Consider the following 14,918-nt stretch of genomic DNA (forward strand, 5'->3'; position numbering starts at 1 on the left):
AGAAACGCATCCTCAGCATCTTCACTCACCTTCCAATAACACAACCTGCAGAAACCCATCCTCAGCATCTCCACCCACCTCCCAATAACACAATCTGCAGAAACCCATCTTCAGTATCTTCGTTAACCTTCCAATAACATAACCTGCAGAAACCCATCCTCAATATCTCCACTCGCCTTCCAATAACACAACCTGCAGAAACGCATCCTCAGCATCTTCACTCACCTCCCAATTACACAACCTGCAGAAACCCATCCTCAGCATCTCCACTCACCTCCCAAGAACACAATCTGAAGAAACCCATTCTCAGCCTCGCCACTCACCTTTGTTGATCTCCTATTTTCTTTCTCTGTCAGTCTGGCCTCAATAAAAGTTGAGACGGATTCGCACGTAAACAGAAGTTATTTATTTAGCTTGCAAGCTTTATCATCTTACAGAAATGTAACAGGACGTCCTGCCTCTTACACTCCAGAAAACGACTGAACTAACAGACAAAGGAATCTCTGCAAAATCAGTTCAAATGGTATCAAGTTTCACATACTCGACGGACATAGGTCAGCCTAGGTCCCTCCTGACCTGTTTAATCCATTCTGATTGGCTCACTTCCAATCCCTTTCTCTGGCCCTTATCAATGCATCCTCACTCTTATAGACACACCTCTTCCTGCTTTTTCCATGCGGTCCCAAATTCCTTTGTCCCTAACTAAAAGAATCAAAGTGGCTTATTTCTACATTACATTAACTAGTATCTCTAAAGTAACTATTTTATATCACATTCGTCATTCCCTCCTTTTATCATTCCATGATAACCGAACTATCCAATCTATAGCTACGGTTCCTCATCTAAAAAGATTCGTCGCTGCATTTCCAATTCCTGTCTTAGCCCCCCTTCATCTGCTTCACCCTCATGGATTTTAACAGTTAAAATCTTTTTCTCGGTGATTGGGGCGGTGATCTGATCCAGTGCACCCCGCATTCTACCCATCACACATTTAAGGATGGCCAGGCCCACAAAGATGCAGCCGATAGCTACCACTAGATACATGGCCATATTTATCAACCAGTCCTTCCATCCCCCAAATCCCCAGTTACCCCAAGAGCCAGGATCCTGCATCCCGTCCAAGTGATCCCGTATGCGATCCATAAATTTAGTGATGTTAGCGGTCAAGTCTTGAACACCCATAATACACTTGCCCTGTACTATGGCGCATACCCCACCCTCACGGGCCAGAAGATAGTCAAGAGCATACCGGTTCTGCATTGCAAACAACCGTAGCTGAGACAACTCCTTAGTTATTGCCCCGAGGGCTCCCAAGGTTTCATTTCCCAAGATGGTAAGGCCGCAAATAAAATAATTCCGATCACTAACAGCCAAGGAACCCCCCACACCTCCCAGTGTCAATACGCTCAGAATGCCCCACCCGGCTGAGTGGCCCCGGTTGGGTGCAAGAACCTGAGGTTTTTTCCAGTTCTCGCAAAATTCAGCAGAGACTGCCCGGCGTGCTAACTGATTATGCAGGTTCCACGCCGAAGGGCAGGGGACTGTGGTAGGGACTAGAGTCCCTACAGCAATTCGGCGGGGAAATGGGGGTGACAAAACGTTGGTCGCCGTACCATTAAATAAAAAGTAGTATCCTTGGTCCGTGTGGAGACTAGCATCACAATCAGTATATCGGTTGCGTAAGGACCTCCCAGTAGCCCAGTTTATCCAATTTTGAAATGCCCATTCGGGCCGCCCAGCAATGCGGAAAGCCCTAGTCCCAACAGTGATATGAGAGACATTCGCCCAGCCACAAAGGAGCTGGAGGCCAGCGTTCAATGGAACGCAAGTGGTGCTATAACAAACGCATTTGCCAGACGCCTGGGTGATATGGCACCTCCTGTCCGTACAGGTGGGAAACAGACATGTTATATTTGTGTCCACCTCTACCAGCAAACAGCCATATCCTTCACTGCTGAAGCAATTCTCGTACGACCGGGAATCCCTATTGGGAGTGAAGTGGCTAGGTATGTACGCCCTCCACCGTCGCAGCCTATCGTACTGTGAATGGGAATTATCCCGAGGGAGGGGAAGGCAAATAGCCGGTGGTGCTGAATCCGGATCGTAAGGAAGAGTGACGTGCTCGGGCAATGGCTCGGAACGCTGACAATGAACCACCGTTTGGGGAGTGCCCCAAAGCGGTGAAACAGAAAATAACCTAGACACCGCTGCGGGGTTCGGGTAGCAGACAACCCGTCCCTGGCCATACAGACGGTGGTAAATCTGGTAGAAGAGATTCATACTACCCGGGTTTTCCTCAGTTTGGCCTTTAATTAACTTAAGTGTATCTCCCGGTAACCTACGTTCTAGCTGTACTTCCCTTCTCACACGCCCCGTCCTCTCTCTAGTCCCTTTCTCTTTCTCATGGTCTCTTCCTACACTCTTCTGACAGCTTGATGTTACCTTTATTGTACCACTTTTAACACATCCAAAATCAAATTTACATGTATTCCAAAAACAAGGCAATGTCCATATAATGTTCCCTTCCCATCGCCGGGACCGGTGCAGCTGCTTCATGACTCCCGCATTCTCCTTAACTTTGATGACCTTCCATGAGTCGATACCATGTCCTCGTATATGGGGGCAGTGAAGAACATCACCTGTGCATAGGTGATGTATCCTTGTAGATTGGTTGGGGCTACACAGATACATAATATTCCCCTTTTCCATGTCCATCGCCAATAACACGCCAAGCGAAGTGAGGCCAAATATCAGACAGACGATGCGTAGCCACTCCATCATGCTCCACACCTGTAAAATAGCACTGGAGAAGGGAGGCAGGTTAGTATCCGACCTTTTACAGTAGTGGAGATGGGCTCAATTTACAGTGATGTAGGTGGACCCAAGCACTTCGCCCCTCCACTTTAACTGCTGTGGGGGTGGCAAGGAGAACTTGGAAGGGCCCGTCCCATCGCGGCTCCGACCCCTTCCTAGTCCAATTTTTGACCATTACATAACTACCGGGCTGGACTGAAAGTGAGCTAGGTACTGGGGGCAATGGCTGGTGAGCCGCGCGGACCTGGCCATGGAGTTCCTTGAGCACTTGCGTAAGGGCCAGAACATAGGTGGTCATTTCCTCAGTCATCTGATGAAACTGAACCCGTCTGGGAACCTGCAGGCTCCAAGGAGTTCTAAGAGGCCTGCCATAAAGAATCTCGGCGGGAGAGAGCCGGGCTGGTCCCGCAGGTGTAACCCGCAGCTGGAAGAGGGCAACGGGGAGCAACTTAAGCCATGTCAGTCCCGTGTCTGCTCTTAATTTAGCCAATTTAGTTTTGAGGGTCTGATTGTGTCTTTCAACCAACCCGGCTGCCTGCGGTCTGTAAGCACAGTGTAACTGCTGGCGTATGCCCAACTGGGAGCAAAACTCCTTGTTAATTTGTCCAATAAAATGAGGCCCATTATCAGAACTTAACTGAGCTGGTATACCGTACCGGGGAATGATTTCCCTCATCAAGACTTTAACCACAGTAGCAGCTTTATTATCGATAGTCGGATACGCCTCGACCCATCTGCTGAACACATCCACAATGACCAAAACATATTTGTAACATTGACACCTTTCCAACTCAATGTAATCCATTTGGAGCGTCTCAAAGGGACCACTGGGCAACGGGGTTTGCCCCTTCCCACAAGGGATACCTTTTCCGGTGTTATATTGCTGACAAATCAAACACCGATTACTGATACTTTGGGCCAACCCCTGCATTTTAGGGTGCCACCAAGTGTCCAGCAACAAATCACTAGTCCCTCGAGCCCCACAATGAGTTGCAAAGTGTACACATTCAATGACCCATAAAGCCAGCACATCAGACATACAAGTCTGATGTGCAGGCGTGGTCCATAAAGAGGAAACAGAATCATATGTACAACCTAACCGTTTCCACATTTGTTTATCACTCTCAGGAGCGTCCTCCTGTAACCTTATGACGTCTTGGATGGTTGGCATTGGCTTGTCAGAAGCAGACACATTCATAGTAGGTCGTTTAGTCTGACTTAACATTTTAGGCACCATCACTTGCTGAATTTGTGCGGCTGTGCGCGCTGCACGATCTGCTCGTTCATTACCAACGTCAACTGGGGTTGTACCATTCGTGTGGGCAGCGCATTTAATAACGGAAATCTGCGCTGGCAGAAGGAGGGCCTGCAGTAGGTCATTAACTAAACCCCGGTTGGATATTTCTGTACCAGCCGAGGTAAGGAATCCCCTATTCTTCCAGAGTTGTCCGAAGTCATGAACTACCCCGAAAGCATATCGGGAGTCAGTGTAGATATTTACCCGGCGATCTCCCCCAAGTATACATGCACGGGTGAGGGCAAAAAGTTCAGCTTGTTGTGCTGAGTAAGGGGTCTGGAAAGCTGCTGCTTCTAAAATCAGACCATCCTGATCTATGATTGCATAACCGGACAGTCTCCGGCCAGTGGGGCTTACTAATGCACTGCCATCAACATACATAATCATGTCAGGTTGTTCTAACGGAATATCACTCAGATCGTCCCTTATTGTGGTAGTTTCCTGAATCAAGGCTAAACAGTCGTGACCAGGCGCATCCTCATGGACCGGGGGACCGCTAAGAAAACAGGCTGGATTGATAGTGGTACAATATTTAAATGTCAGACGTGGATTGTTCAAAAGGTATATTTCATACCTATTCTGACGAGCTGCGGTAAGATGCTGAGTCTGCAGTTGCCCCAATAGTGCGATTACCGAGTGGGAGCTATACACCATAATATCCTGTTGTAGAGTGATGTTGGCAGCAGCTTGCAAACTATTGTATATCGCTGCCAGGATCTGGGTGCAAACAGGGTGACCCAACGCCACTGGGTCGAGTTTGGAAGAGTAATATGCTACGGGCCGGTGCTTGTCCCCATGTTTCTGAGTGAGTACCGCTGTTGAACATCCTTCCAGAACGGTACAGTATATCTGGAATGGTCGGTCGTATAGGGGCCTACCGAGGGCCGGTGCTTGTAGCAAGGCCTGCTTCAGGCAACGGAAGGCCTCGACTGCCTCGGTGGTGAGAGTAAAGTTTCCCTCTTTACTCGTATAAGGTGTCAGCAGCTTTGTATAGACAGCGATGTTTGGTATCCACTGCCGACAATAATTCACCATACCCAGCCAATGACGAACCTCTTTGGCTATTGTAGGGGCAGGGAATTGGCATATTGGTTCAATCCTACTGGGGTCGAGACTTCTTTCTGTGGCTGTAAGTAAAACTCCTAAGAACTTAACTTTTCTCTGAGCCACCAAGACCTTTGCTTGTGAAACAACATAACCCAACGAGGATAGGTGGTTCAGTAATTGGATCACATCATCCCTGTTACTGGGCTCGTCAGGACTTGCCACCAATATGTCATCTACATACTGCACTAGAGTGGAACCATGCTCCAATGTCAAGGCCTGCAGTTGGGTCTGCAAACATCTGGAGAAGAGTGTAGGGGAATTGACAAACCCCTGTGGCAGTCGGGTCCAGGTATACTGCTGCCCATTGTAAGTGAAGGCAAACAAATATTGACTTTCAGTCGCAAGTGGGAGGGCAAAGAAGGCGTGCTGAAGGTCAATTACGGCGAAGACCCGGGCTTGTGCTGGAATTTGAGCCAGTATGTGGGCAGGGTTAGGGACGAGAGCATGTAACGGCTGTGCGATGGCATTGATTGAACGTAAATCCTGTACTAATCGGTACTGGTCTGGTTTGGCTGGTTTAGGCACAGCAAGTATGGGGGTGTTACATTCTGATTGGCAAGGGACCAAAATACCCTGTTTCAATAGTTCTTGAATTAATTTATCTATTGATGGAGCAGCTTGAGATTTGAGGGGGTATTGCCGAATGGAAGGTAGCTTTGCATGATCCTTAATCATTACCTTGATAGGTGTAACATTTGTCTTTCCCACTTGTGATGGGTATTCCGCCCAGACCTGTGGATTGACATATTCCAACACATCATGTCCCCTGTGATGCTGCAGTCGAGTGTTAATCGTTTCAGGGACCTCAAAATATTTTATGGTAGTGCCGTCTGGCATGGCTTGAAGTGCGTAGTCTGTTGGATCTGAATGATCCACTGCCCTCCTGACCATTCGTCCCATATCCCTGGCATGGTACGGGTCATAGACCTGACGTGTAATGTGAGGGCTTACCGAAGCTGACTGTGGCCATAAATGTGGTGATATTGTAACAAAATCGGCTGTACCTTCTTTTCCCGTGACTGTGGCTGTAACCTTGACTGGCCATTCGGTCTCAAGTAATGGCCGGTATTTGTCCTCCAACTCCCTGTTTCGTCCAGTTCTGTCATAGGCCAGGGTAACGTGATGCAGTGACTGTTCAATGTCTAACGTCCACCACTGGGGGGTGATAGAAATATAGCACTGTTGTCTCATCCTCCATGATGTAACCGTTACCCCCTCATCTCCGCATTCTAGCTGTAGCTGGAAGATACACAGTAAATCTCGGGCCAACAAGTTACAGTCCAATCCAGTAGTCACTACAAACTGATGTTCTGCAGACGTATTCTCGTAAGTGACTGTCACAGGTTCAGAAATAGGATACTCACACACCTGTCCTTGGAACCCTGATAATTGCTGTGTGTGGTTGGATATTGGTAATTTAAGTGTTGATTGCACAGAAGACATCGCTGCCCCTGTGTCGATGACAAATGAGTGATGTTGATCTCCTATCTGCAGAGAGATAATAGGTTCCCTGTCGGATTGGAGAGTCCTGATGGCTAAATTAGCTAGTCAATCCTGTGTTGGGAAAGGGTTTTCCTGGGAGAAGTCAGTGTATCTCATCTGTCCTCCCCTTTGTGGGTACCCCCTCCTTTGGGTCGGATAATCTCCTTCTACTGTCTGTCTTTTAAAAGGGCATTCCTGTTGCCAGTGATCTGCACGGCCGCAATTAAAACATCCATTGTTCCCTTTATATCTGCCCCGGCCTCGTCTTCCAGTAGACCAATGGCCCCTCAGAGGGGGCTGCGGTTGTAGAGCTGTTGATTCATTCAGTGGACCATAAAAATGGGGTGAGGGTCCTTTTGGGTGGGTTTGGTATCCCCCTCTTCGCTGATCCACCCACCCAAAGTCACTATATTGGGGCTCCTGCTGGTAAACTACCATTTCTGCCCCTTGTTGGGGTCGCAGATCATCCTTTTTCATTACATACTCAGTCTTAACCTTTGTAACTGAGCCTCCTTCTGGGCCTACACCCTCCTTCCAGTAAAATCTGACTGCCCTTGCCATCTGGGAAGGGTCGTTCTCCGTCCAATTCATGTTATTACATTTCACAGCAGTAACCACAGAAGGTGGTAGGCAATGCATTAACATAGCACAGTATTGAGGGGAATTCTGACCATTTTGATACAGCAAATCGCCTGACTGCCCCCGGTAGATTTCATTAAAACGCCCCAGAAATTCCTCTGGGTCTTCATTCTTCTTAGGTTTTAGGTCTAAGATAACAGAAAGATTTATGGGCCTTTGAAATGTGCTATTCAATGCATTTAAGATCTGTGTCCTTCTATCGTCGTCTAACGCATAGGCCTGCTGGAGTGCGGCATGACTAGCATAATTCAGGTGGTTAAGACAAGTGCGGTACTCTGCTGGGGTTAAAATCTGCTGAACTAGGGCCCAGAGGTCCCTTGAATCAGCTTGATAAATTGAGATAGTAGTTCTCAATGAATCCACAAAGGCAGCAGGAGATTTTTTTCTATCTGGGATTGTAGTCATAATAGCCATCATCTCACTGGGTGTCCATGGGAAGTAAACGTCTATTGTGGGGTTTGCAGCTGCCGTCCCTGGATCGGGGTTTCTCATCTTCCTAATCGGTAACTGTCTCCGAATGTCACCAGGGGGCACTCTAGGTATTTCCCCTGGTTGTTCCAAGACTTCAACGTCTCTCCCTGTCACTAGGGGGAGTTCTTTCTCTTCAACCGAAGTTGTTTCAGCTTTCTTTGTTCCCAACTCTTGTGATTTCTCCTTAGTTTGGGGAGACTGAGGTGATATGCTTAATTGTTTCTGGTGAGCTTCAAGCCCCTCTCTTGCTGTCCGAGATCTTGTCCTAGAGCTAACTGGGCTTGTGGGACAAAGTTCCTTTTGCTCTTTCGGTTGTGAAGTTGGTAAAACAGGACCCACACTATCACCCAAAAGGGCTTGAGTTTCTGGCATATTTGAAATCTGGGGAGCAATGGCTGGGTATATATTATTGTACTCTGGTGGTTCTGGAATGAGCGCAGACCATACTATGGGTGCAGACGGAATTTCTACTGACTTTTCCGACTTATTGAATTTTTCTTCTTCCGACAATTCAAGGCCAGCCATTGAACTACGTAGTTCACCTCTTGTGTGACCCGGGTCCTTCTTGTCTCTATTTGCTCTTTTTTTAAATGCACATTCCTTTTTCAAGATTTGTAATGTTTTTAGGTTACCCTGTTCACTAATTGAAATCCCCATTTTAAGTGCATTATCCTGCCAGCTGGACAACATAATCTTATCTTTTTCCTCTTGACAATATTGCCTCCATAATCCAATTAATTCTTTAGTTTTCATACTTTGATTTTTTTTCCATATCAGTCCCTGGATTTTCTTAACCATTTCTAGGTCTTTGGTTCCCCCTAGTGGCCATTCATCTCCCATTTTAGTTCTTAACTGTGCTGACAATTTTCTAAAGTCTTTAGCTTTGTCCGGATACTTATCACATAATATTTGCAGTGGCATGCCTGGATCATTTGTGCTATCCAAGGAATTTCCCATAATCTCAACTAGTCCTTGGAACTGCGTTTTTTCGCCACTACAATCCAAGGAAAATTCTTTAACTTAATCAACTATATTTTTAACACACAGACATATAGAGGTGAACCATTTGTTTCAATTTCAAATGTTACATCTACCCCTCATAACATAACCCAGCCAAATTAACTCTCAATTAAAGTTGAACCATTTATCTTAAATGTTACATCAACAATATAGCCTTCCCCAGCCGAATTAACTCACAATTAAAGTTGAACCATTTATCTTAAATGTTACATCAACAATATAGCCTTCCCCAGCCGAATTAACTCACAATTAAAGTTGAACCATTTATCTTAAATGTTACATCAACAATATAGCCTTCCCCAGCCGAATTAACTCACAATTAAAGTGCTTATCCCCAGACTGACCTGTGATTTCGTCGAGGCGGTCTTTCTGTGCCAACCGCGAGTGACCAGACTAATCAGACGATGAGAAGAGGGGGAACAATCAATGCTGGTCGTTTTCCATTTCTACATTGAGGGCCCTTTGTTCCCCGTCCTCCTGTTCATAATCAGTCTAATTCTGATTTCGCAGTTGGAACAGGATCGCCCTGAGAAATCCCGGTTTTCGGCACCAAATGTTGATCTCCTATTTTCTTTCTCTGTCAGTCTGGCCTCAATAAAAGTTGAGACGGATTCGCACGTAAACAGAAGTTATTTATTTAGCTTGCAAGCTTTATCATCTTACAGAAATGTAACAGGACGTCCTGCCTCTTACACTCCAGAAAACGACTGAACTAACAGACAAAGGAATCTCTGCAAAATCAGTTCAAATGGTATCAAGTTTCACATACTCGACGGACATAGGTCAGCCTAGGTCCCTCCTGACCTGTTTAATCCATTCTGATTGGCTCACTTCCAATCCCTTTCTCTGGCCCTTATCAATGCATCCTCACTCTTATAGACACACCTCTTCCTGCTTTTTCCATGCGGTCCCAAATTCCTTTGTCCCTAACTAAAAGAATCAAAGTGGCTTATTTCTACATTACATTAACTAGTATCTCTAAAGTAACTATTTTATATCACATTCGTCACCTTCCAATAACACAACCTGCAGAAACCCATCCTCAGCACCTTCACTCACCTCCCAATAACACAACCTGCAGAAACCCATCTTCAGCATCTCCACTAATCTTCCAATAATACTACCTCCAGAAACCCATGCTCAGCATCTTCACAAACCTTCCAATAATACAACCTGAAGAAACCCATCTTCAGCATCTCCACTAATCTTCCAATTATACTACCTCCAGATACCCATGCTCAGCATCTTCACCCATCCCCCAATAACACAAACTGAAGAAACCCATCCACAGCATCTTCACTCACCTCCCGAAAACACAATCTGCAGAAACCCATCCTCAGCATCTCCACTCACCTCCCAAGAACACAACCTGAAGAAACCCATTCTCAGCCTCTCCACTCACCTTCCAATAACACAACCTGCAGAAACCCATCCTCAGCATCTCTACTCACCTACTAAATACACAACCTGCAGAAACCCATCCTCAGCATCTTCACTCACCTTCCAATAACACAACCTGCAGAAACCCATCCTCAGCATTTCCAAGCAACTTCCAATAACATAACCTGCAGAAACCCATCCTCAGCATCTCCATTCACGTTCCAATAACACAACCTGCAGAAACACATCCTCAGCATTTCCACGCAACTTCCAATAACACAACCTGCAGAAACCCATCCTCAGCATCTTCACTCACCTTCCAACAACACAACCTGCAGAAACCCATCCTCAGCATCTCCACTCACCTTCCAATAATACAACCTGCAGAAACCCATCCTCAGCATCTCCACCCACCTCCCAATAACATAACCTGCAGAAACCCATCCTCAATATCTCCACCCACCTCCGAATAACACAACCTGCCGAAACCCATCCTCAGCATCTCCACTAACCTTCCAATAACGAAACCTGCAGAAACGCAATCTCAGCATCTTCACAAACCTTACAATAACACAACCTGCAGAAGCACATCCTCAGCATCTTCACCAACCTTTCAATAACACAACCTGCAGTATCCCCTCCTCAGCATCTTCACAAAACTTCCAATAATACAACCTGAAGAAACCCATCTTCAGCATCTCCACTAATCTTCCAATAATACTACCTCCAGAAACCCATGCTCAGCATCTTCACCCACCCCCCAATAACACAAACTGAAGAAACCCATCCTCAGCATCTTCACAAACCTTCCAATAATACAACATGCAGAAACCCATCCTCAGCATCTCCACTCACCTCCCAATAACACAACCTGCAAAAACCCATCCTCAGCATCTTCACTGAACTCCCAATAACACAACCTGCAGAAACCCATCCTCGGCATTTTCACTCACGTCCCAATAACATAACCTGCAGAAACCCATCCTCAGCATTCCACTCATTTCCCAACAACAGAACCTGCAGAAACCAATCCTCAGCATCTTCACTCACCTCCCAATGACACTACCTGCAGAAACCCATCCTCAGCATCTACACTCACCTCCCAAGAACACAACCTGCAGAAACCCATCCTCAGCATCTTCGCTAACCTTCCAATCACATAACCTGCAGAAACCCATCCTCAATATCTCCACTCACCTTCCAATAACACAACCTGCAGAAACGCATCCTCAGCATTTTCACTCATCTTCCAATAACACAACCTGCAGAAACCCATCCTCAGCCTCTCCACTCATCTCCCAATAACACAACCTGGAGAAACCAATCCTCAGCATCTTCACTCACCTCCCAATAACACTACCTGCAGAAACCCATGCTCAGAATCTACACTCACCTCCCAAGAACACAAACTGCAGAAACCCATCCTCATCATCTTCGCTAACCTTCCAATCACATAACCTGCAGAAACACATCCTCAATATCTCCACTCACCTTACTATAACACTACCTGCAGAAACCCAACCTCAGCATCTACACTCACCGCCCAATAACACAACCTGCAGAAACCCATCCTCAATATCTCCACTAACTTTCCAATAATACAACCTGCAGAAACCCATCCTCAGCATCTTCACAAACCTTCCAATAATTCAATCTTAAGAAACCCATCTTCAGCTCTCCACTAATCTTCCAATAATACTACCTCCAGAAACCCATGCTCAGCATCTTCACCCACCCCAAAATAACACAACCTGCAGAAACCCATCCTCAGCATCTTCACAAACCTTCCAATAATACAACCTGAAGAAACCCATCTTCAGCATCTTCACTCACCTCCCAATAACACAACCTGCAGAAACCAATCCTCAGCATCTCCACTCACCTCCCAATAACACAACCTGCAGAAACCAATCCTCAGCACCTTCACTCATCCTCCAATAAAACAAACTGCAGAAAACTATCCTCAGCATTCCACTCATTTCCCAACAACAGAACCTGCAGAAACCAATCCTCAGCATCTTCACTCACCTCCCAATGACACTACCTGCAGAAACCCATCCTCAGCATCTACACTCACCTCCCAAGAACACAACCTGCAGAAACCCATCCTCAGCATCTTCGCTAACCTTCCAATCACATAACCTGCAGAAACCCATCCTCAATATCTCCACTCAACTTCCAATAACACAACCTGCAGAAACGCATCCTCAGCATTTTCACTCATCTTCCAATAACACAACCTGCAGAAACCCATCCTCAGCCTCTCCACTCATCTCCCAATAACACAACCTGGAGAAACCAATCCTCAGCATCTTCACTCACCTCCCAATAACACTACCTGCAGAAACCCATGCTCAGAATCTACACTCACCTCCCAAGAACACAAACTGCAGAAACCCATCCTCATCATCTTCGCTAACCTTCCAATCACATAACCTGCAGAAACACATCCTCAATATCTCCACTCACCTTCCTATAACACTACCTGCAGAAACCCAACCTCAGCATCTACACTCACCGCCCAATAACACAACCTGCAGAAACCCATCCTCAATATCTCCACTAACTTTCCAATAATACAACCTGCAGAAACCCATCCTCAGCATCTTCACAAACCTTCCAATAATTCAATCTTAAGAAACCCATCTTCAGCTCTCCACTAATCTTCCAATAATACTACCTCCAGAAACCCATGCTCAGCATCTTCACCCACCCCAAAATAACACAACCTGCAGAAACCCATCCTCAGCATCTTCACAAACCTTCCAATAATACAACCTGAAGAAACCCATCTTCAGCATCTCCACTAATCTTCCAAAAATACTACCTCGAGAAACCCATGCTCAACATCTTCACACACACCCAAAAACACAATCTGCAGAAACCCATCCTCAGCATCTCCACTAACATTCCAATAACACAACCTGCAGAAACCCATCCTCAGCATCTCCACTCATCTCCCAATAATACAACCTGCAGAAACTAATCCTCAGCATCTTCACTCACCTCCCAATAACACAACCTGCAGAAACCCATCCTCAGCATCTCCACTAACCTTCCAGTCACACAACCTGCAGAAACCCATCCTCAGCATCTCCACCCACCTCCCAATAACGCAACCTGCAGAAACGCATCCTTAGCATCTTCACACACCTCCCAAGAACACAAACTGAAGAAACCCATCCTCAGCATCTTCACAAACCTTCCAATAACACAACCTGCAGAAACCCATCCTCAGATTCTCCACTCACCTCCCAATAACACAACCTGCAGAAACCAATTCTCAGCACCTTCACTCACCTCCCAATAACACAAGCTGCAGAAATCCGTCCTCAGCATCTCCACTCATCTATCAATAACACAACCTGCAGAAACCAATCCTGAGCATCTTCACTCACCTCCCAATAACACAACCTGCAGAAACCCATCCTCAGCATCTCCACTCACCACCCAATCACACAACCTGCAGAAACCCATCCTCAGCATCTCCACCCACCCCAAAATAACACAACCTGCAGAAACCCATCCTCAGCATCTTCACAAACCTTCCAATAATACAACCTGAAGAAATCCATCTTCAGCATCTCCACTAATCTTCCAATAATACTACCTCCAGAAACCCATGCTCAGCATCTTCACCCACCCCCCAATAACACAAACTGAAGAAACCCATCCACAGCATCCTCACAGCCCTTCCAATAATACAACCTGCAGAAACCCATCCTCAGCATCTTCACTCACCTCCCGATAACACAATCTGCAGAAACCCATCCTCAGCATCTTCACTAACATTCCAATAACACAACCTGCAGAACCCCATCCTCAGCATCTCTACTCACCTCACAATAACACAACCTGCAGAAACCCATCCTCAGCATCTCCATTCACGTTCCAATAACACAACCTGCAGAAACCCATCCTCAGCATTTCCACGCAACTTCCAATAACACAACCTGCAGAAACCCCTCCTCAGCATCTTCACTCACCTTCCAACAACACAACCTGCAGAAACCCATCCTCATCATCTCCACCCACCTCCCAATAACACAATCTGCAGAAACCTATCCTCGGCATCTTCACTAACCTTCCAATAACACAACCTGCAGAAACCCATCCTCAGCATCATGACTCACCTTCCAATAGCACAACCTGCAGAAACCCATCCTCAGCATCTTCACTCACCTCCCAATAACACAACCTGCAGAAACCCATCCTCAGCATCTCCACTCACCTCCCAATAACACAATCTGCAGAAACCCATCGTCAGCATTTCCACTCACCTTCCAATAACTCAACCTGCAGAAACCCATCCTCAGCATCTTCACAAACCCTCCAATAACACAACCTGCAGAAACCCATCCTCAGCATCTTCACCTCCTCCCAATAACACAACCTGCAGAAACCCATCCTCAGCATCTCCACTCACCTCCCAATAACACAACCGGCAGAAACCCATCCTCAGCATCTCCACTGAACTCCCAATAACATAACCTGCAGAAACCCATCCTCAGATTCTCCACTCACCTCCCAATAATACAACCTGCAGAAACCAATCCTCAGCACCTTCACTCACCTCCCAATAACACAAGCTGCAGAAATCCATCCTCAGCATCTCCACTCATCTATCAATAACACAACCTGCAGAAACCAATCCTCAGCATCTTCACTCACCTCCCAATAACACAACCTGCAGAAACCCATCATCAGC

At 46.4% G+C, this 14,918-nt stretch overlaps 1 protein-coding gene across 1 annotated transcript; it reads right to left on the reverse strand.

The window, feature by feature from the left end:
• Positions 1–391: 391 nt before the first annotated feature.
• On the reverse strand, positions 392–9,504 carry LOC140405633 (uncharacterized). Its single transcript, XM_072494171.1, has 3 exons — positions 9,494–9,504; positions 3,471–3,548; positions 392–2,803 (listed from the first exon to the last, which is right to left on the reverse strand). Exons 2-3 carry the CDS (start codon positions 3,488–3,490, stop codon positions 829–831), a joined length of 1,995 nt encoding a protein of 664 aa, XP_072350272.1. The 5' UTR covers positions 3,491–3,548; positions 9,494–9,504; the 3' UTR covers positions 392–828.
• Positions 9,505–14,918: the final 5,414 nt, after the last annotated feature.

The sequence above is a fragment of the Scyliorhinus torazame genome, unplaced genomic scaffold (assembly GCF_047496885.1).
Source record: "Scyliorhinus torazame isolate Kashiwa2021f unplaced genomic scaffold, sScyTor2.1 scaffold_163, whole genome shotgun sequence".
NCBI classification, from domain to species: domain Eukaryota; kingdom Metazoa; phylum Chordata; class Chondrichthyes; order Carcharhiniformes; family Scyliorhinidae; genus Scyliorhinus; species Scyliorhinus torazame.